Source organism: Poromitra crassiceps (assembly GCF_964638095.1).
Source record: "Poromitra crassiceps genome assembly, chromosome: 17".
In the NCBI taxonomy this organism is placed as follows: Eukaryota; Metazoa; Chordata; class Actinopteri; order Beryciformes; family Melamphaidae; genus Poromitra; species Poromitra crassiceps.
Window position 1 is genome coordinate 2,864,578 of NC_139635.1, and position 20,922 is coordinate 2,885,499.

General features: G+C 43.5%; 1 protein-coding gene across 1 annotated transcript in view; it reads left to right on the top strand.

The window, feature by feature from the left end:
- The window catches only part of exoc3 (exocyst complex component 3), a 90,929-nt gene extending 83,455 nt beyond the window's left edge, over positions 1–7,474 (top strand). The window contains exons 14-16 of the mRNA XM_083653897.1: positions 65–226; positions 965–1,086; positions 5,939–7,474. Of these exons, the coding sequence (XP_083510023.1) occupies positions 65–226; positions 965–1,086; positions 5,939–6,134 (480 nt within the window). The 3' untranslated portion in view covers positions 6,135–7,474. The remainder of the gene's footprint in view (positions 1–64; positions 227–964; positions 1,087–5,938) is intronic.
- The last annotated feature ends 13,448 nt before the right edge of the window (positions 7,475–20,922 follow it).

Genomic DNA, 20,922 nt, shown 5'->3' on the forward strand with positions numbered 1-20,922 from the left:
GAGTCGATTAATCATGCAGCACTAATATCCAGGCTAATGGTCAGATGTGTCTTTATATGTGCAGGAGATGACGAGCTCAGCCCATCGCAGGGTGGTGGTTGAGTACATCAAGGCCGTGATGCAGAAGAGGATCACCTTCAAGACGGCCGAGGAGAGGAGAGAGGGAGCCGACCGCATGATCAAAGAGGCAGAACAGTTCAAGTTCCTCTTCAGAAAACTCAATGCTGTGAGTCACCTACCTAACTCCGCTAAAAGGCATAGTTTAAGGGACAGTCAGTGTATTACATGCAGTAGAATGCAGCCGGCGCGCTCCCAGCTTATTTATCTATTGGTTTTTATTTGTTTATTTGCTCATTTTTAAAAACAAATGGACAAAATGAAAACCACAAAATAATGTGCGGGTATAGACAGGAAACCCTAGATGGGCTTATGCAGGGTCTCGACCTCAGAAAACCAATATAAATAAGCATCCGTACAAAGCATACAATAAAAAAGCCCACACACCATGAATGACCTTTCAGTTGCAAATCAGCTGAATGACTTCTATTGTAGATTCGATAGACAATGGAGCAGTCCTGATCATCGACATAAAAAAGATGGACGGAGGATCTGGTCCCCTTTAGTGAAGCCGCTGCATAAAGGATGCCGTTTACATGACACTTGAATAATCAGGTAACTCTAGAAATCTGCTAATGAACACTATTATAAATGCACACTGATGGAGCGGGGGTCCTGGGACCAGAACCACTGTTTGCCTAGTAGACCACTTCAAGTCATCCTATTGAACTGTGATGTCATGGTGAGATAATGTGATGTCATGGTCGCTTGGGTGATGTCATGGTGAGATAATGTCATGTCACGGTGAGATAACGTGATGTCACGGTGAGAGAACCTGATGTCACGGTGAGAGAACCTGATGTCATGGTGAGATCACAGTATTCACTTCCTGTTTGTTGTTGTTCAGGGAGAAGAGACCGACCGGCTGTGTGATGCCATCGCTGCCATCGCTGAAGTCTTCAAACTGACCGACCCCACACTGCTTTACCTGGAGGTCTCCACCCTGGTCTCCAAATACCCCGATATCAGGTACACAGACACAGACACGAACACACTCTTAGACCGCAGTTAGATCTGGCATAAAGATTAGTCCTGTATCTGGATTGTGTTAAGTTCTGATTTATCTGAATTGAGGTGGGAATCATTGGTGCCATAATCCAAAGTGAGCATTCATACAAGCCATATCCACATGTCAACAGAATGCTGTACTAGCCTTGCCTAGTGTCCAGCCCCATCAGTCACAGTCTTTAGCACTTTTTCTATTTGCATGGCGATTCATAGGATCTACATGTAAATGTAAGCCCGCCCACGGCTGATTCACTGGCGTAAATTGCTTGGTGTTAGTTTGTAGTTCATTCATTCATTCATTCATGATCATCATCATCATCATCATCACTCATCTATATTATAAAAGGGAGCATGTAGGCAATGTTTGTTTGTTCTCTGTTTCAATTTTTGTCCCACTGATGATGCCATAGGAGGCATTGGGACATCACTGATGTCATCAGTGATATCATAAGACTCACTGATGAGGTCATCAGTGATGTCATAAGACTGATGATGTCATCAGCGATGTCTTTTTTGTGAGTGAAATGTTGCATTGTCTACCCTGATTCTAAGTGTACTCGAATCGCTTGGTTTGAGCAAGTAAAACATTTTTTATAAGCATTTTAACACGTTCACTGCCAATGACGTGTTGATACGTCAAAAAAAATCCAACGGTTGACTGCCAATGACGTGTTAATACGTCAAAAAAAAAAAAACGGTGGGACGTGCATCTAAGCCTTTTACATCTCCTATATAAATATGGGAGCCACCGAACGTGTACAACCCATTCCACCGACCCACTAAGTGGCGACAGTGCTCTCCAAACTAGAAAAAGCAGAGCCAAAACTGCAGGGGAACGCGCGATTAAACCATTCTCATACTGTAGAATGGATTGGCGAAAACGCTTTCGCTTTCGCGCTGATTGCTGGCGGTTGCAAATTTGCATCATAGATTATGGGTGCAACACACTTTGAAACACGCAGCATAAATAAGACCAGAATCGCAAAAGCTTCATCAAAGCTCTCAACCCAAACCCCAAGAAACGAGCGAGCCCATCCAGACTTGCCCAGCGGCCGCCAGCAGACAGGCACAGCAGCAGCAGCAACAGAAACGAGCTTGTGACACGCCCGCTGCAGCCAAGAAGAACACACACGGAGGGAGGAGTGCGAAGGAGAGGGGTGTTTCCTGCTGTTATGGAGGAAATTACTGTTCAAAACTATTGTTTAGATGTCTGACGTCTTACTGATGCCAAAAATGAATGGTTAAAGTGACTGTTCTATCGAATTTCACAAAAAGCTATTTATCTCAGCTTAAATTTTCAGATGCTGAAACCATGCTGTATTCAAGTGCTAATGCCTACATAACTACTAACTCTACAAACTAACTCTTTTAGACAGAGAAAGCACACATTCTATTACGGTAGTTCTTTTTAGATATTTTGTGTTCACAAAATCTTAGCAGAAAAGAATCCTCAGGTCTTGAAAGATGAGCCAGAATCCTCAAAAAAACCCTCTGGCAGAAGCTACCTACAGTAAAAAAAAAACGGCTGGCAGTGAATGTGTTAAGCAAGGTTTATGGAAAAATTAATGGCGGATGAAATCCCATGAAGAGGGAGAGGGGGTGACTTTGGCACCCCCTTTGGCACCCCCTTTGGCACTCAGACCTGAGCCTACTAAATATTTAATGAACCACTCATGATTGTCAAAACTGTTTTTTATTTTCGAAAATGTCAATGTCATGTAACATGTTCTTTACTTCAGTGGTGCAATGCTTGTTTGAGCTAAAAATCCACAGCAGAAGCTTTTTCTATTAATTAATAAAGCCTTAGACTTAGAATCAGGGGAGACAATGCAACATTTCACTCACAAAAAAAATTAAAAAAAAATTACATTTTTATTTTTATTTTCGAATTTCGATTAAAAGTCGACTTTGGCCAGCGAATTTCGAATAGTGTTTTTGCTAGAAATGCCCATCCCTACTAGGCACTGATGTAAACTTAAGGGGCACACACACGCATGTAAACTTAAAGCTGCATTCAGCTGCATTCATTTTGCGTTAAAATAAGGAATGTGTTTTCCAGATCAGAATGCTTTGGAAATCATGTCCAGAGCGCATCCAACGCGCACGAGCACACGGAGCGTTTTTTGTTTTGTTTTGTTTTGTTTTGTTTTGTTTTTTCCCTGCTGTTTGCAGCTCAGTCATGCGAGGGGACTCAAACATTTTATGCAAATCAAGGCCTCGGTCTAAAATACCCGAGAGCAGAGCCCTGCCGGCTTTTGCAGTGACATCAACAACGACGACCAGCACTTTTCCTCCAAATGTTCAACTTTTCCATGCGGGGATAGCCGCTGGCTATCGCCGGCGGAGGCATTATGGATCCGGGTTGTCCGTACGATGTTCGTTAACGCGATATCTGAGGAACGCCTTGACGGAATTTCATCAAATTTGCCTCAAACATCGACTTAGACTCAAGGATGATCTGATTAGATTTTGGTGGTCAAAGGGCAAAGGTCAAGGTCACTGTGACCTCTCAAACGCCATTTTCCAGCTTGTTAACGCGATATCTCACGAATGCCTTGGCGGAATTTAATCAAACTTGTCTCAAACATCGACTTGGAATCAAGGATGAACTGATTCGATTTTGGTCGTCAAATGTCAAAGGTCACTGTGACCTCACGAATGCCATTCCCAAGTTCGTTAAAGCGATATCCCAAGAACGGCTTGATGGAATTTCTGCCAATTTGGCTCAAGCGCCGACTTGGGCGCAAGGATGAAAGGATTACATTTTGGTGATCAAAGGTCAAGGTCACTGTGACCTCTCAAATGCCATTTTCAAGCTTGTTAACGCGATATCTCAGGAATGCCTTGACGGAATTTCATCAAATTTGCCTCAAACATTAACTTGGCCTCAAGGATGAACTGATTACATTTTGGTGGTCAAACTTCAAGGTCACTGTGACCTCACGAATGCCATTCCCAAGTTGGTTAACGCAATATCTCAAGAACGGCTTGATAGAATTTCTTCTGATTTGGCTCAAACATCGACTTGGACGCAAGGATGAACTGATTCTATTTTGGTTATCAAAGGTCAAGGTCACTGTGACCTCTCGAATGCCATTTTCAAGCTTGTTAACGCGATATCTCAGGAATGTCTTGATGGAATTTCTTCGAATTTGCCTCAAGCGTCCACTTGGACTCAAGGATGAACTGATTACATTTTGGTGGTCAGTTCAAGGTCACTGTGACCTCACACACCCAATTTAAAAAATATATAATTCAACAATGGAGAAATGCATTGCCATACATAATAATAATAATACATTTCTTTTAAAAAATCAGCTCAAATGATTATACCTTTGAGGCTCACAGGTTGCTAATTGCTGGCATAAACGTTACAATGATGTGAACTTGAAAGCATGTAAACATGGACCGCTCGCTAAAAATGAAAAATCTAAGTTGTTAATTTGGAGGAGATGAAGCAGAGGAGAGCGCAGAGAAAGAATACAGCATGGAGACGAGACAGAAGACTCTGATGTTGACGTAAAACAGCCCAGTGGAATCTGTCCCTCAGTCAGTTTGTCGTCTGCTTTCTGCCACAGCAATGCTGGACAGGATCTGCATTTTTCATGTCAAGGACCCTAAACTGACACAAATTAGACGGACAGCCATTTGATAAGATTTTGTTCCAGGGTCCCCCATCTGATAAGATTTTTTGCTTTTAGATCTTTGTATGAAACCCATGACCAAAAACAGTTCAAGCTCACTGACTCAATAACAACAATTAAACAAGTGGACGTTTGTCCCAAATGTGCTGAAATTCCGTCAAGGCATTCCTGAGATATCGAGTTAACGAGCTAGAAATTGGCGTTCGTGAGGTCACAGTGACCTTGAACTTTGACATTTGACCACCAAAATCTAATCAGTACATCCTCGAGTCCAAGTGGATGTTTGAGGCAAATTCGAAGAAATTCTGCCGAGGCATTTCTGATATATCGCGTTAACGAGCTAGAAAATTGCGTTCCTGAGGTCACAGTGACCTCCAACTTTGACCTTTGACCACCAAAATCTACATGGTACATGGTACAAGTTTGTGTTGATAGCAGGGACAATGGGATATTCTATTCCAAAGGATATGATACATTAAGAACATGGTAATACCATGGAAACAAACAATGCTTCCTTTTACAGTACAGTTTGTAACGGTTGATAACGGTTGTAATGTACATGGTACAAGTTTATAATTACTGGGTACATACCAAGTAATTACCAGGTAAATACCTGGTTGTTATTGGGTTAATATCTAGTAAATACTGGGTAAATACCTGGCCATTGTCGAGTGAATACCTGGTAATTACCTGGTAAATATCTTGAGTTATTATCACCATAACACGGTCACATTTACACAAATTGATGGATAATACTGGAGGTTTATAATCTATAATCTATAATTACTGGGTAAATACCAGGTAATAACCGTTGTCAGGAAAATATCTAGGAAATCCCGGTCAACGATCTGGTAATTACAAGGTAAATACCCAGTAAATACTTTTACCAGGTAAATACCTGGTAATTGCTGGACTGTAAAAGGAAGGGTTACCAATTATTTTCCTTTTTGCTGGGGACCCCCTGGGAAACCCCTCCAGGACACTTTGAGAACCACTGCTCTAAGTGATTACTATCACCCAGGAAGCATGTTATTTATTTATTTATTTATGTAGTATTTATTTATTTATTTATTTATTTATTAGGAAGCATGTTATTGGCAGCTGTAAAGTGGGTCTTGTGGATATTCAAGTTTTAAATGTTGTTCTCTGTGTGGTCTCTCTCCCCCCAGGGAGGAGCACATCCTGGCTCTGTTGGCGGTGCGTGGGGATGCCAGCCGGGAAATGCGTCAGATGATCATTGAGACTCTGAGCCAAAACAAGCCGTCCTACGCCGGCATCACGCAGCCCATCTTCAGAGACATCTCCGTCCCCACCATCTCCATGACATCCATGACCTCCATGGCCACTGCCAAGCTGCTCAGATAGACCCTGATGTCACCATGTGTCACAGCCATATGGGCTGGTTTCTTTTGCACCATTGTCATTGTCATTCATTCCCCAGCCAGGAGGAACCTGTCAAAGGACTAGAAAGACCTTCAGCAAAGATGCCATTTCTTTTTCAAGACACGCAGCTGTCACTTTATAATGCTGATTCCTGTTTTCTTGTCACTATTATGTGATGCTTTTTGTGTCATTCTGAGCTCATCTGTGCTTCAGAAATGCTAAAAAAAATTACAATTGTAAACAAGCATCTCAGCAGGTCCACTAACTGTAGTTGGATAGACATGATTGATTTAAAAGAAGAAATGTGTGTTTTCAAGGTTAGGAATATGCTTGAATTTGAATTTAGTCCTTGAAAAGTGCTTCATTATGCCTCCGCCGGCGACAGCCAGGCCGGAGGGCGCACGTCACGGTCCGGAAGTGACGTCACGTACATTGGCCTCAATGGAAAAATGAGCCGACTTCTCTCTGTCTGTCTTAAATAAACAAATTTCCCGAATGAGTTTATGTCTGAATCAACAATTTCAAGTCTTTTTCATGCTCTCATGGCCTCTGTTTGCTAAATTATGGTCCCATTTCGAGTAAAAGAGGCGATAAAAAAGACTAACCTTTGGGGCCCGGTTTCCTTGATTGACACCAGCCACAGCAAACCAGATGATCCCAACCATAGCACAGCCAGTTGCCAAGACAGGCTAGCTAGCCTAGCAACGTAGCCATAGATGAAAAGTAACCTACCAGAAACAGCGTTATCTTTATGATCTTTTAATGATGTTAGTAGACACATGTAACAGTATTCACCTTATGTTCATACGCGGGGGTGGGCCAAATTCTTCCGGGTCGTGTTAACACTTCCGGCGGTCACGGCGCGAAATAACAACGTCAGAAGAAGACAGTTGTTTTTGTAGCGGGCAGTGCAGGGGGTAAAACAAAGAACATAGCCTACTACTTTGAGCTCGGTACACAGCAAGCAAGCGAGTATCCACTGTTAGCCAGGTCAGATAACGTTATCGACGATGACGAGCACTTTCTTGTAAAACATACCTGGACTCCAACAAAGAAAGCTTAGGGATGGTTTTCTCTCCTCCGAGTGCAGCTCGAGCCACTTACGTCTATAAGACCCATACGTTAACATAATTCCCTGGAATGCGAGAATTAACGAACCAGTTACATGGCGTTGCATTCTTAGACATTGCCGTTTGCTTTTATTTGTTATGTTACATACAATTGGTCAAATTATTAGTTAATTCAGAGTTAGATTATATTGGAGCAGCCAGCCGTTTTCTTTTTCTTTTCTTTTTGCCGGAAGTCGTCACACGACCACACAACCGGGTCAAATAGCGTAGCTACATACAGGGCCGCTGGAAGTCATTTTAAGCAGGGGGTGCTGGGAGGAAGGCCCGCTAGGGCCCCACCGAAAAAAAATTTGACGTGTTTTTTTTTACATTTTTTTGCCATATTTAGAGGAATATCTCATTTTAAATTAACATTAGGATACTATTGTGATGTAATTATTCAGTATTTTCTCCTTTTCTCACTCATTCAGAGCAAAGAGGGAGATATATAGCATGATGATAATGCTCTATATCTCCCTATTTGCTCTGAATACACCAGTTAACATGACACAGACTTAACATGAGAGAAATATTATCAGCAAACTTAATGACTAGACTAACTATTCTGATCTGAATGGCATATATCAAGAAACATTGACTCCTCTCTTTGCTGTATAGTGGGAGGTGCATTTTTGAGTAGGCTATTAAAATAGCATGTCAAGTTCACATTTCTTTATTGCCAGATTAAACAATTCGTATTGGTTGTTGGTTGGTTCAACACAACATGTGCGTGCATGCGCGCTTCTTCTTCTTCTCTATAGCCTACAAGCATGTAACTTCCTTGATTGTTATTGTTGATAATTCTATTTAAATAGGCTACATTTTCATTTCCCGAAACATTCTTAAACAAGAAAGGAACATAGTGCACTGCAAAATATTTTTAATTACATTTGTAAAAATTTTTTTTTTTTTTTTTTTTTTTTTTTTTTTTTTTTTTTTTTTTTGAAAAAATCTAGGGGGTGCTGCAGCACCTGCAGCACCCCTACTTCCCGCGGGCCTGGCTACATAAGGTGAATAGATCCCCGTTATGAGGTCAGTTTATCAAAAAAACACCTATATCGAAATGGATTTTAGCGGACGGGTAGCGACCATACAAGCCGGGGCTTCAGAGCTGATTACCTGGACACGTTTTATGGCAAAATTATCTGATAAACTGGTCTGTGCACCTCTGTGGTGATTAGCTAATGTCTTCATAGCATTGTGATTATGATTTAATGCATTATGGAAGATAAATGTTGGTTTAACATAATGAAAATAATTCCCTACCATACATGTAAAGTGACGCTTCTGGGCAGACCATTGGGGCATAACGTTATATTGTGACATGAGATCACCACATTTCAGAATAAATATAAAGTTTTTGCACATTTAAATGCTGCTGGTCGTTTGTTTATTTTTCACAGCAATACTGTACAGTCCAGCCCATCATAGTATGGGAAAGGAACCATTGTTTGAATTATATCAATGTTGCATGGTAGCATTGTAATGCATAGTCTGTTAAGATACTGTAAACAAGCTAGATACCCTGTGACACAGAAAGGCAGACAAGCTAGCATTAGCAGGGATCTTGTCACACTGATTTCAGATAAACTCGTCTGTCTCGCTAGCTAGCTAGACAATATTACTGTACTACCACAAGCTAAAGACAGCATATGCCAATGGAAGGCTGGGTAGCATTAGCTAACATTATCCAGGCTATACAGTAACCAAATGCTATTATAAAGTTATGACACGCCAATTCGTTACAATATGACAATATTTGCCAGTTAGCCTAGCTAGAGAGAGTGATTTCAGACGACCAGATATCACCACATTTCATTTCAATATATATATATATTATATATTTCAAATATAAAGCATTCGTTGATTTGAAGCAGGCTGTTGGTCGGTTGTTTCTCCGTCGTCATGTCCTCTGGCCCAATCTTCGGTTTGTTGTTCGTGTTCACTCGACATCAACAATCTTTATCATCATCATCACTTTATTGACAGACACAAGGTCCAATAAAAAAACAATATATCACATCTGATCATTTTATCCAACCTGCCTCTGACCAGACAACTAATGGATCGTTCTGCGATCATATTTGCGACATTCCGATACATGATAATATACAACAAGGCTATCTTTGTTGGCAATGTTTATTGACAAAAGCATTAAAACAAGCAAATATAACAATATTCTCCGGTCACTGGCAAATACTAGCTACAAATGTTTCAAAGCAAATCTGTCAGCATTTGGCTTGAGTGTTATTGCAATATCCTATGTTGAAACAACTAATCATCATCAGTAATATGTATCTGCGATACATGTTACTGCTCAGGAGAGCAGAATATTATAGCATTCATTTTCACAAATCCTTTGATCCTCTGTTGTGTGTCCACATCACTGGTACTGGACGGCCACCCCTTGAAGAAAGAATGGCACTGTTAATCATGCACTGTATAACTATTAATCACTGTATAACGTTAACGTTTGTTTACCCAACACTACGTGCGAGTGCGATTGGTAAATCCCGTAAATGGAGAGATAAACTATCCAGAGGAGTTTAACCCCCTTGTTCCTCCTCATTGATTGGTAGTTGATTTAATGTTAGCTAGATGGATATAGATGAGTATATGCTCTGCCTCATCTCAAAGATGTAGGTAAACAGAACTGCGTTTGTTTTCCGTCTACGTCAATCTGTACAGCATGCAATAATGTTTAACATTAACACGGTAACTTCTACTACTCTAACGTTAGTCCTCCTGTAATGATAAATGGACATGTTATGCTATTACGTTAGAAAATAAGATTACCTCGATTTTGTGGAAGATAGGAAGATTTCAAGCGGCAGGCTGGTGACGCGAGGTCTGGAGGAAATAATACTCTCTGGCTTTTTCTTCGAGCTAAAAGTTACCCAAGCAACAGCTAGCATAGGCAACTAACATTAGCAACATTCGTTAGCCAGCGTAAGAGCTAGCGGGAACAGTCCATGCTCACGCCCCTGTATTCGCGGCTCCAGATTTGAACAGATATCCCACAATGCTCCAGGAAAATCCATTCATCCAATCAAACGGAATCAAACAATATCAGGAAGTGGCCTTCATTTTGCCGTGTCAAACCCAATGAGCTCAGTTCATCCAGATAATATACAATCAATGGTCTGTACTGTACGTCCGTCCAATGTTCGTTAACGCAATACCTGAGGAACGCCTTAACAGAATTTGAGCAAATTTGCCTCAAACGTCCACTTGGACTCAAAGATGAACTGATTAAAGTTTGGAGGTCAACAGTCAAAGTTCAAGGTCACTGTCTCTACTGAGAGGATTACAGCCTGTTCACACAGGACGCCGAAGCAACGTTCAACCTAAGCTCTACCAGAGCTTAAAATTCACTTTGCAAACTAGGGGGAAATTCCCCCTTTATGTTCTTCAGATGGGGGGTTTTATAGATTTTTCGGGGGATCTATAGACTTTAAAGGAGAATTTCTGTTTTTTTTAACCTGGAGCCTTCTCCTCACATTAATTATTACTCCATGTAAATAGACAGTTTTCTTGTCGTTTTCTATCCATATCGTCATTATATGATCCCTAAAGAAACATCAGACTGCTAATCACCCCCCGGGCTATTTCCAGTAGTCTTTACCAGGGATCTCATATCCTCATCCGGGGTCTGTGTCACCAACTCTCGTCAAGTCACACAGGCCAGCCGGCAGGAAAGTCTCATCTACACAATCACTCATGTCAACTGGTCAGACTGGTAGAAGGTCTGCAACATCCTGCTGCACACCTTGAAGGAACCAAGCTTCTTCAAGAAATAGAGTCTGCTCTGCCCCTTCTTGTGTACAGCCTCAGTGTTGCAGCTCCAGTCCAGTCTCTTGTCCAGGTGGACGCCCAGGTATTTGTAGCTGTCCACCCTCAACCACCTCCTCACCCCCGATAAAAACATGGTCCGGCGCAGTCCTGGTCCTACCAAAGTCCACCACAATCTCCCTGGTTTTGGACACATTTAGGAGGAGGTGGTTGTTACCAGACCATTCCACAAAACGGTCCACCAGTTCCTTGTACTCCGCGCGAAATTCGTCCCCTACCTCCGCCTGTACCCCCCCACGCAGGACAATAAACCCGGAAAAGTCACACGGCAGACGTGCTGTGTATTTCTCATATCGTTTTGACTAATCCTGGCTTCCTCTGACGTTAATATATCAATCAAATGTTTTCCAGTTATTCCTAGGCTGCAAACTTGTTTTAACATGCAAATCGTGTGTTTTCTGACAAGAATTACATTTACATTACATTACGTCATTTGGCAGACGCTTTTATCCAAAGCGACTTACAGTAACACACTTTTTGTCAGCAATAGAGCAATCAACTATGGAGCACAGTCTATGACAACTACAAATCCTGAAGGAACAGTGGTACGAGTTTTAGTTTAGTTTTTTTTTTTTTTTTTTTTTTAGAAAGAAGTTAGATCAAGAAGGGCCCAGGTGGAGCCTGAAAAGGTGAGTCTTTAGTCTTTTCCGAAAGATCGGCAGTGATTCAGCAGTCCTGACCGAAGGTGGCAGCTCGTTCCACCATTGGGGTGCCAGGGAGGAGAAGAGTCGAGATCGGGATGAGCGACTTTTGAGCGCCCGTAGCGAAGGAGGAGCGAGGCGCCCTGCACTGGTAGAGGAGCGAAGGGAGCGGTGAGAGGTTTGGAACCTGACCATAGATTGCAGGTACAGGGGAGCTGACTGGTGTACTGCCCTGTAGGCCAGTACCAGTGTCTTGAATTTGATGCGAGCTGAGATGGGAAGCCAGTGGAGGTCCCGGAAGAGGGGAGTGACATGAGAGAATTTGGGTTGGTTGAATACCAGACGGGCTGCAGCGTTCTGAATGAGCTGAAGCGGTCGGATGTCGGTGGCAGGTAGGCCAGCCAGGAGCACGTTGCAGTAGTCCAGGCGAGGGACGATAAGTGACTGGACCAGGAGTTGAGTCGCTTCTCTTGTGAGGAAGGGACGGATTTTGCGGATGTTGTAGAGGGAGAACCTACAGGAGCGTGCTGTCGCAGCTATGTTGGCAGAGCAAGACAGCTGGTTGTCGAGGATCACCCCAAGGTTCTTAGCTGTTTGGGAGGGCAGTACAGTGGTGTTGTCGATGGAGATGGAGAGATCTGTGAGAGGACAGTCTTTCCCTGGGAGGAAGAGTAGCTCTGTCTTACCAAGGTTGAGCTTGAGGTGGTGGGCAGACATCCAGTCGCCAATGTCCTTGAGACATGCAGAGATGCGAGCCTCGATTTGAGTGTCGGAGGGGGAGAAGGAAAGGAAAAGTTGGGTGTCATCAGCATAGCAGTGATAAGAGAAGCCATGAGAAGAGATCACATAGGCAAGAGATCTGATATAGAGAAGAAAAAGTAAGGGGCCCAGGACTGAGCCCTGGGGGACACCAGTGGTAAGAGGGCAGGATCTGGAGACAGACCCTCTCCATAAGACCTGGTATGAGCGGTTCGAGAGATAGGAAGCAAACCAGGATAGTGCAGAACCTGAAATGCCAAGGTCAGACAGAGTGGAAAGAAGGATTTGGTGATTGACTGTATCGAAGGCAGCAGACAGGTCAAGGAGGACAAGGACAGAGGAGAGGGATGAGGCCTTAGCAGTGTGAAGGGCCTCTGTGACAGCAAGAAGAGCTGTCTCAGTGGAGTGCGAAGCCTTGAAACCGGACTGCAGAGGGTCCAAGAGGTCATTCTGGGAGAGATAGAGAGAAAGTTGTTCGGACACTGCTCGTTCAAGGGTTTTGGAAAGGAATGAGAGAAGAGAGACAGGTCTGTAGTTCTGAATAGCAGTAGGGTCAAGGGAGGGTTTCTTAAGCAGAGGCTTGACTCTTGCAGCCTTTAGATCAGGTGGAACAAGACCAGAGGACAGAGAGGAGTTTATGAAGGTAGTGAGGAAGGGAGATATGTCAGGTGAGATGGTTTGGAGGAGAGAGGAAGGGATGGGATCGAGGGGGCAGTAAGTGGCTCGGTTCGAGCTGATGAGTTTAAGCACCTCATCCGGAGAGAGGGGGGAGAAGGAAGGAAATCCAGGGACAGCGGGCCGAGGAGCAGGATTGGAGTCGGGAGTGTTAGTGAGGGTGCTTGGAGGATGGAAGGAGGAGCTGATGTCATCCACCTTTTTAGTAAAAAAGGTTACAAAATCATCAGCAGAGAGGGAGGAGGGAGGGGGGGGGGGAGGGTTGAGGAGCGTAGAGAAGGTGGAGAACAGTTTACTGGGGTTGGATGCAGAGGACTGGATTTCAGAGATGAAGAAGGAGGTTTTTGCTTTGGAGACAGCAGAGGTGAAGTTGGAGTGGATAAGATGGTAGGAAGAGAGGTCTTCAGGGTGGTGTGATTTTCTCCATTTTCTCTCAGCTGCCCGAAGCTCTGTTCGATGAGTTCGCAGAGTTTCGGTTAGCCAGGGAGCAGGGGGAGAGGATCGGGCAGGTTTAGTGGTGAGAGGGCAGAGAGAATCAAGAGCAGAGGAGAGAGAGGATAGAAGAGCGGTGGAAGCCTCGTCAGCGGACAGGAGAGCAAACTGCTCGGCTGAGGGAAGCAAGGAGAGGACGGTAGAAGAGAGGGAGTCAGGTGAGAGAGTTTTTAGGTTGCGTCGGGTGGTGATAGAGTGAGGGGGTGATGGGAGGGAGGAGGGGATGGGGATGGGAAGAGAGAAGGTGATAAAGTGGTGGTCAGATACAGGAAGAGGGGTCACAGTGAGGTTAAAGGTGGAGCAGGATCTGGTGAAGACCAGGTCAAGCACATTTCCTGCTTTGTGGGTAGGAGGAGATTGAGAGAGGTAGAGGTCAAAGGATGAGAAGAAGTTAAGGAAAGGGAGAGAATTTAAGGTTACTGGCTGGATGTTGAAATCACCCAGCAGGATGAGTGGAGTACCATCCTCAGGAAAGAAAGAGAGAAGGGTGTCCAGCTCGTCCAGAAAGTCGCCTAGTGGACCAGGCGGGCGGTAGATTACCACAATGTTGAGTTTCATGGGTAGGGATACGGCAACTGCATGGGACTCAAAAGATGAGATAGACAGATGAGAGAGAGAGGTGACAGTGTAGGTCCATTTGGGAGAGATGAGGAGACCAGTGCCTCCACCACGGCCAGAGGGCCTGGGTGTGTGTGAAAATGAGTACGCAGCAGAGAGGGCTGCAGGAGTAGCAGTGTTTTCTGGGATGATCCAGGTCTCTGTGAGAGCTAGGAAGTGGAGAATAAAGTAACGTTAACGCTACGTTATGTCAGACTATTTCTCACCCCATGCGAAAGCCCCCGCCTCGGCCATGAGAGGCGAGGGGCAATGCTGTTGCCTACAAACCTACAAACACACTTAATCATATAAAGAATACAGTGTTGGGCAGTAGCTTGCTACAAGTAACGAAGCTACATACCAAGTCGCTTTTTCAGTAGCTAAGCTATTTATAGACCCAAGTAGCTTGTAGCTTCCTGCAAAAGCTACAAGCTACTCGCCAGAGAAAATCCATGAGCAAAGCAGGCAGTGGAGATTTGGAGGTTTGGATTAAACAGGAGGAGACATTGCATTATGTCGTGCCTGTGTAGCCAATAAAGCACTTCCAGTTCCATTATGACGGACAACAAGTGTTGTTGTCTCATCCTTGCTTTTTAGCATCCTTGCCTCTCTTGCAGCAAGACCCGGCACTACTCTGCCTCTGATTGGGTTGGGTTTAGGTAATGAAGACTGACGATTGCTTAAGGGTAGGGCAAAATAGGTCATGTGCTGGCGAAGTCACATCAGCAACGAACTTTGAAACATGGCATGGTGGCATGGTGATGAAGAAGATGTTCAGGTTTTATTGTCTGTTTTTGAATACTGTGCCACTGAGAGTTTCAATGTGTTTTATAATATAATAAACAATAAAAATGAGATTTTTTTTTGCCTGCCTATTTGTTTGGTGGAAAGTTGTTCTTTGACATGAAGTTGATTCAATGTGAGAAAAAAGTAGCTTTGATGTAGCAAGCTGCTTTTGCCATGTTGCTCGTAGCTTAGCTTGCTACATTTCTCTGGGGATAGCTTCAATGTAGTTTAGCTATATTTAATCAAGAGTAACTGATAGCTTAGCTTACTACATTTTCCAAGTTTACCCATCACTGAAATAATATTGGGTGTAGTACAACTGATAATACCTTTGTTTTGAAATGTTTTCCAGTCACTGGATGGGTTACATGTATGGCATTTATATGTGAAATTACATTGGGCACACCTGCCACATTTATAGTTAGCATCAGGAATATCAGTAAGAAAATGAGAGGGAGCGGGCTGCTGCAGATGTGGCCTGACCAGTAGATTCTTCAGATTGGGAGGTCACTGGGCCATGTATTACACTTCAGCTGACTTTAGCAGCTTAGCCTATACTCCAGCAGATATGAGCCTTTTTAGGCAATCGCCAACAGAGGGGCACACAGCTCAGACCACCATTTTCAACCAGCTTTGTATCATTAGAACATCAGTAGTATATCAGAAAACTGTAAACGGTTTTGAAGTCTGTCATTTAATTTGACAGTTATTGAGTGTTAAAGTGTGGACCAGTGACATCACTGGTCCACACAAACTCAAATTAATAACTCATTAACTCAAATCAACTCTCAATAACTGTCAAACTAGATGAATGATGGCCTATGATATCCCTGTGTCTAAGAGCTGCCTGTGCTTGCTGGCTGCACTGCCTTTTTTGGCTTCCACTTCCTGTTTTAACTGTGGGTGCTACACTCCTAACCACTGGATCCTTTGACTGAGTGAGAGTCATTTCCAGTCTAACCTTAGCACACTTGAACTCCTCTGTCAGGCTAGAGCTAGATACTGACAACTCCAATATGCCTTTACCATACAAACTGCACTGCTTAGGCAGCATGGGACGCCTAGCTATTTTCTAATAAATGAGTTAATCAACCTTTCTAGCTTTTCTACCTTTGAAAGGGGAACCTCATACACTGTCAGTGGCCACATCAACCGAGGCAACAATCGAAACTGCAAACACCACAATTTTAACTTTCCTGGGAGCCCTGACTTACTTATACTTGAAATGATTTGAATAATTTCCTGACTCAACTCCTCAAACTGTCCCTTAGTTGTTGGTTATTTATGAGAGGGGGGGTATGGTGCAGGGGCGACTTTGTTTTCGTTTTTTTCCTTCACCCTCCCCAGATCTATAAATATTTTTCCATGTCCCTCCCTGAGTGACTGGAGATAAATGCATGACCCTCCCTCCACCATAAATAACCACACTTTATCATATTCACACCAAAGGTAGTATTGAAGAAAATATGACCTTTTCCGATGATTTGGTTACGTTTGATAGCGCCCTATGACATCGGGGGAGAGAGGGGGCGGGGGGCATATAACGTTTAGTAGGCTACCCAGCCCAATAACTGCCTCACCTCCTAGCTATAAAGCCTACAGTAGCCTAGCCAGGGCCGGCGCGTGCCATTCTGCTGCTCTAGGCGAGAACAAATTATGCCGCCCCCAATTGGCAACACCATACCAGCATCAAAGTATGCATGACGCAATATGCAGGCATTTTGCACATCCATATAGCCTACCTACAAAAATAACGCGCCACAGGTCTGCACAGGTCTGCATAATAACTCCAATAACCACAGCAGTCATGATACAGCACAGATATTTTCCAAATAATCAAATTTTTCAGACCCTCAAACTATGCAAATCTCTCTTATCTACCACTTTCTCATGTGCATAAAACACGGAATGTGCGCACGGCGGCGCAACCACAGTAATATAAGACTCACAATGTATTTAGCCTATAGCCTATATCATCAGCAGATTCACAACTTAACAAGGCGAGTTGTTGTTACGAGCTGTTGGCAAATAAAGCTTGTTTACCTTTCAGAAGTGGACACCAGCGGGGGCTGCGTCAGCAAAGGTCTTTAAATAAATCCAATCATCCTCTATTAGGATTCTCTCTGCCAGTTCATTTTATATGGAGATTGTTGCCAGTCCATTAAGTCTGTCTTGTTTCATTGTAGGCTACTACTGCAGAGGTAGTTTCAACTTTGAGAAACTTCAGATATTGTATCTTGGAATTTTGGTCTCTCCAATGAATGGGCAGGCAAAGTGCGCACTGCGCACCGCACAGGGAAACAGATTGTTTTGGAACCCAGAAACAACGTTAGAAATATCGCGCTAATTTACTGATTAGACTAATACTGGTACACACATATGAGCACATCTAGGCTACCTTAACCCAAAGTTAATGATGTAAATTAGTCTACTTGTAGGCTATGTCCCTTTTCCTCATTCAAGCGGGATGGAGAAGACATGATGACCCGCCCTCCTCTGCCTCTGATTAGCTAGTAGTAGTGCTTGTTTAGGCATGAGGAGTGATGATTGGTTGGGTTAGGGTAAGAATATCAGGGTAGGCCAATCAGAGGCATAGTAGGGCGGGCGGTTCGTGCCGCGGACAGCGGCGAGAGAATGGATCTAGCGGGGAAGAGCATGAGAGGCAGAGCGCTGGAGAATATTTGGAGAGCTGCAAGTGAAGGCGCACAATTTGCCGCCCCTTCAAGTGCCGCCCTAGGCGGTCGCCTATATGTTCGAACCGGCCCTGAGCCTAGCCAACTGCATATGTGTCAACAATTCCAGCTCTGAAACAATATAAAGCGATGATAAACGTTTCCAGTCAATGCACCAAGCAAACAGCAGGACCGAGTGAGGGCCTGTACACAGTGCATAGGAGCAGCGGTTTACGTGAAAGGAAGGAATGGGAGATACCAAGTCCAGTCACCATACAGGTAAAGCATAGATATAAATAGGGGAGTAAACACGAATTTTGGAACGAAAAAACGCATTTAAAATATATACAAAATACAAAAAATGAATGTTGTATAGCCCTCCCTAAAGCCAAAATAAAAGTCCCTCCCCAGTACTCAAAAAAATATTTGATATCCCTCCCCCTTTCTGCACCATACCCCCCCTCTCATAAATAACGAACAGTCCCTTATCACTGAGACTTGCATTGCATCATACCATCTTCCCAAATTCTTGACTGGTTTCTCCAACACTGTAGGCACCACCTCATCATTTATAACAAACTTCTTACCTACTACCCTCCCTTTAACTCATTCTCCGCCAGAGGTTTTAAGAAAAAGTCACTCGCCACCGCCAGGGTTTTTGATCATTTCCATTAATTTTCCAAGACCCACAGAATATTTTCTTCTATGACTACGTAAAGACTGAATATCCCAAAAGAAAGAAGAGAGCCTCGACTTTCACAGGGGAAAAAAGTTTGATTCTACCTTCATCCGTTCTTTAGTTATCGACAACTGAATGTAGGTCGTTTTCACCAAAACACCACTCTGTGACCAGAAAGCGTAATTTTTGTAAATGAAGTCATCTTCACGGCTAGAATAAATGCCTTTGATGGTGGATACTGGCCAGTGTTATACTCAACTATGAACCCCATAATGACTTGGTTTCCCCTTCCGGTCAAACTCGCCTGTGGTGGCACAGCTTTTACCGTAACACCGGTGTGAGAAAAGAGATTCACCCCGCTATAGACCCTTCTCACGGGGGCCATTTTGTGTCGAGAAGCCAGGGTAAACACAGGTGCAAGCAAAACACTAATGAGGGTTTCCAACTTCCATGATTGGGATTTGGAAACCCTCATTAGTGTTTTGCTTGCACCTGTGTTTACCCTGGCTTCTCGACACAAAATGGCCCCCGTGAGAAGGGTCTATTGAGAGACGCGAGCCGGGTCACGCGTTCGTCTTGCGCTGGGGGGCGACTGGTTGTCTGTGTAGGCTACTGTATGTCAGGAGCAATCTACCGGCTGAAATTTACACTGTGTCAAGGGTTTAGGAACTGGATTACTGTCAACGCCTGCAGCGTGGTCAAAAGAAAATCCTTCACGTTTGAGTGAGAGGCTCCCCCCCTTTCCCACTGTAATGGAGTGTGGACCTGTATCGATAAAAGCTGCTGGATCACGCTTTGAGCTGTGTTATGGACCTTTTCTGACGGGAGATTGTTGCTTTTCTCTGCTTCCTGGTTTTGTTAGACAATCGTGGTCGTTCCTGTACACCTTTAAACGTGCTGTACTATTTCACAAGGTGAGTAAGAGAGCCATGTATCACATGATGGTGAAAACACTTATTGTCGTCCAGTGACGTCAATGGTGGGGAAGCGTTGTCTGTTAAAGGAAGTTGGTAGACGGCAATGGCGGGGAATGAGTTAATGATTGAAATACTCCTAGACTTACTTGGCTTCACTTTCATCCTAGCCCACTGCAGATTACTATTTAATTTACTATTACTATTACTATTTAATCTGCTAGTACATGGAGCGGTTGACGTCATAGTCATGATATCATCCATGAAGGCCCTAAATGGAGGGAGGCACATTCTTCCCTGCAGCCTTTCGCCACCCACTACCCATTTTGAAGCCCTAATAATGACCTCCATTGCCATGGTAAAAGCTAAAGGGGAAATTGTACACCCTGCCATAATGCCTACCTCCAGCTGCTGCCAAGCTGTAGTGTACTCTGCTGTGGTAAAGCAGAGTTGAATATCTGTACGTTAAAGTATGCTATAAACTCTTTATACTACCTGGCACTCTGAAGAAATCAAAATCCTCCCATAACAGATATGTGGTACTGACCCGAAAGCATTAGCCATTAGCATTAGGTCCAAGAATACCACATGCAGATACCCAGGATTTTGAAGTCACAATCTGGATTATTTTGAGTGAAAGAATCCAGATTACAACTTCATTCGAAATAATCTGTCAAATTTAATATCTGTTGGACTACTCAACTGCTATCCGTTTCTTCAATGAGACCAGAAAGCCCCCAATATCAGGATTTTGCCACCCCTCCCCCCATGCCCCCTGATCAATCTGGCTCTACATCGACTGCCCCCCCATGGACATCATTTTCCCACAGACAGTTAATACATGGACTTTTACATGGACAGTATCACCCCCAACCCCCCCCCCCCCCCCCATACATCTCCTAAGGACTGGACATTTTACATATACTTATTGCATGGATGTTTACATGGACTCCACTATATGTACCATGCTAAGTGGTAATTTTGACCACTCGATTACAAACTCTCCATTTGAGAGATGAATGCATTAATAGAGACACTACAGATTATGATACCACATTAATATTTTCAAAAGACAAAAACAACACCAAAATGTGAAAATATAGAATAAAAAATAGGTCTAGAACCCTGGGGAAGTCAGTGAGGTCAAAATGATCGCCTATGGTCATAATGAAGTTTACAGAACAAACACATAATGGTTAGCTTTGTTCTTTTGAATCCAGTCTCTATACGTACAGGGAAGTGCTACTCCTGCTTCATGTCTGAGTCTTCTCTGCACAATGTCTTCTTAAATCTGTTATAGTCAAGAATCATAAACCTGGACAGTTTCATATCTGTATGCTTTGATGGACTCTGATAGCTGACTTGTCGATGACTTTTTAATTTGCACACAGCAGATTTCCCGGTGTTCATGTAGATACAGTATTGGGCTACACACAGTTAACCGCAAAGTTTGTTCCCCTCGAATATCACTCACTACACAAGCATTGTCTTTTTTTTATTGTTTGCCTCTGCATGTACTTCCCCTTCCAGTTGCAGTTCAAGAGCAGCACTGATTGGGTTAATCATTGGCTTAGCCTCAGCAATAGCCAGCAGT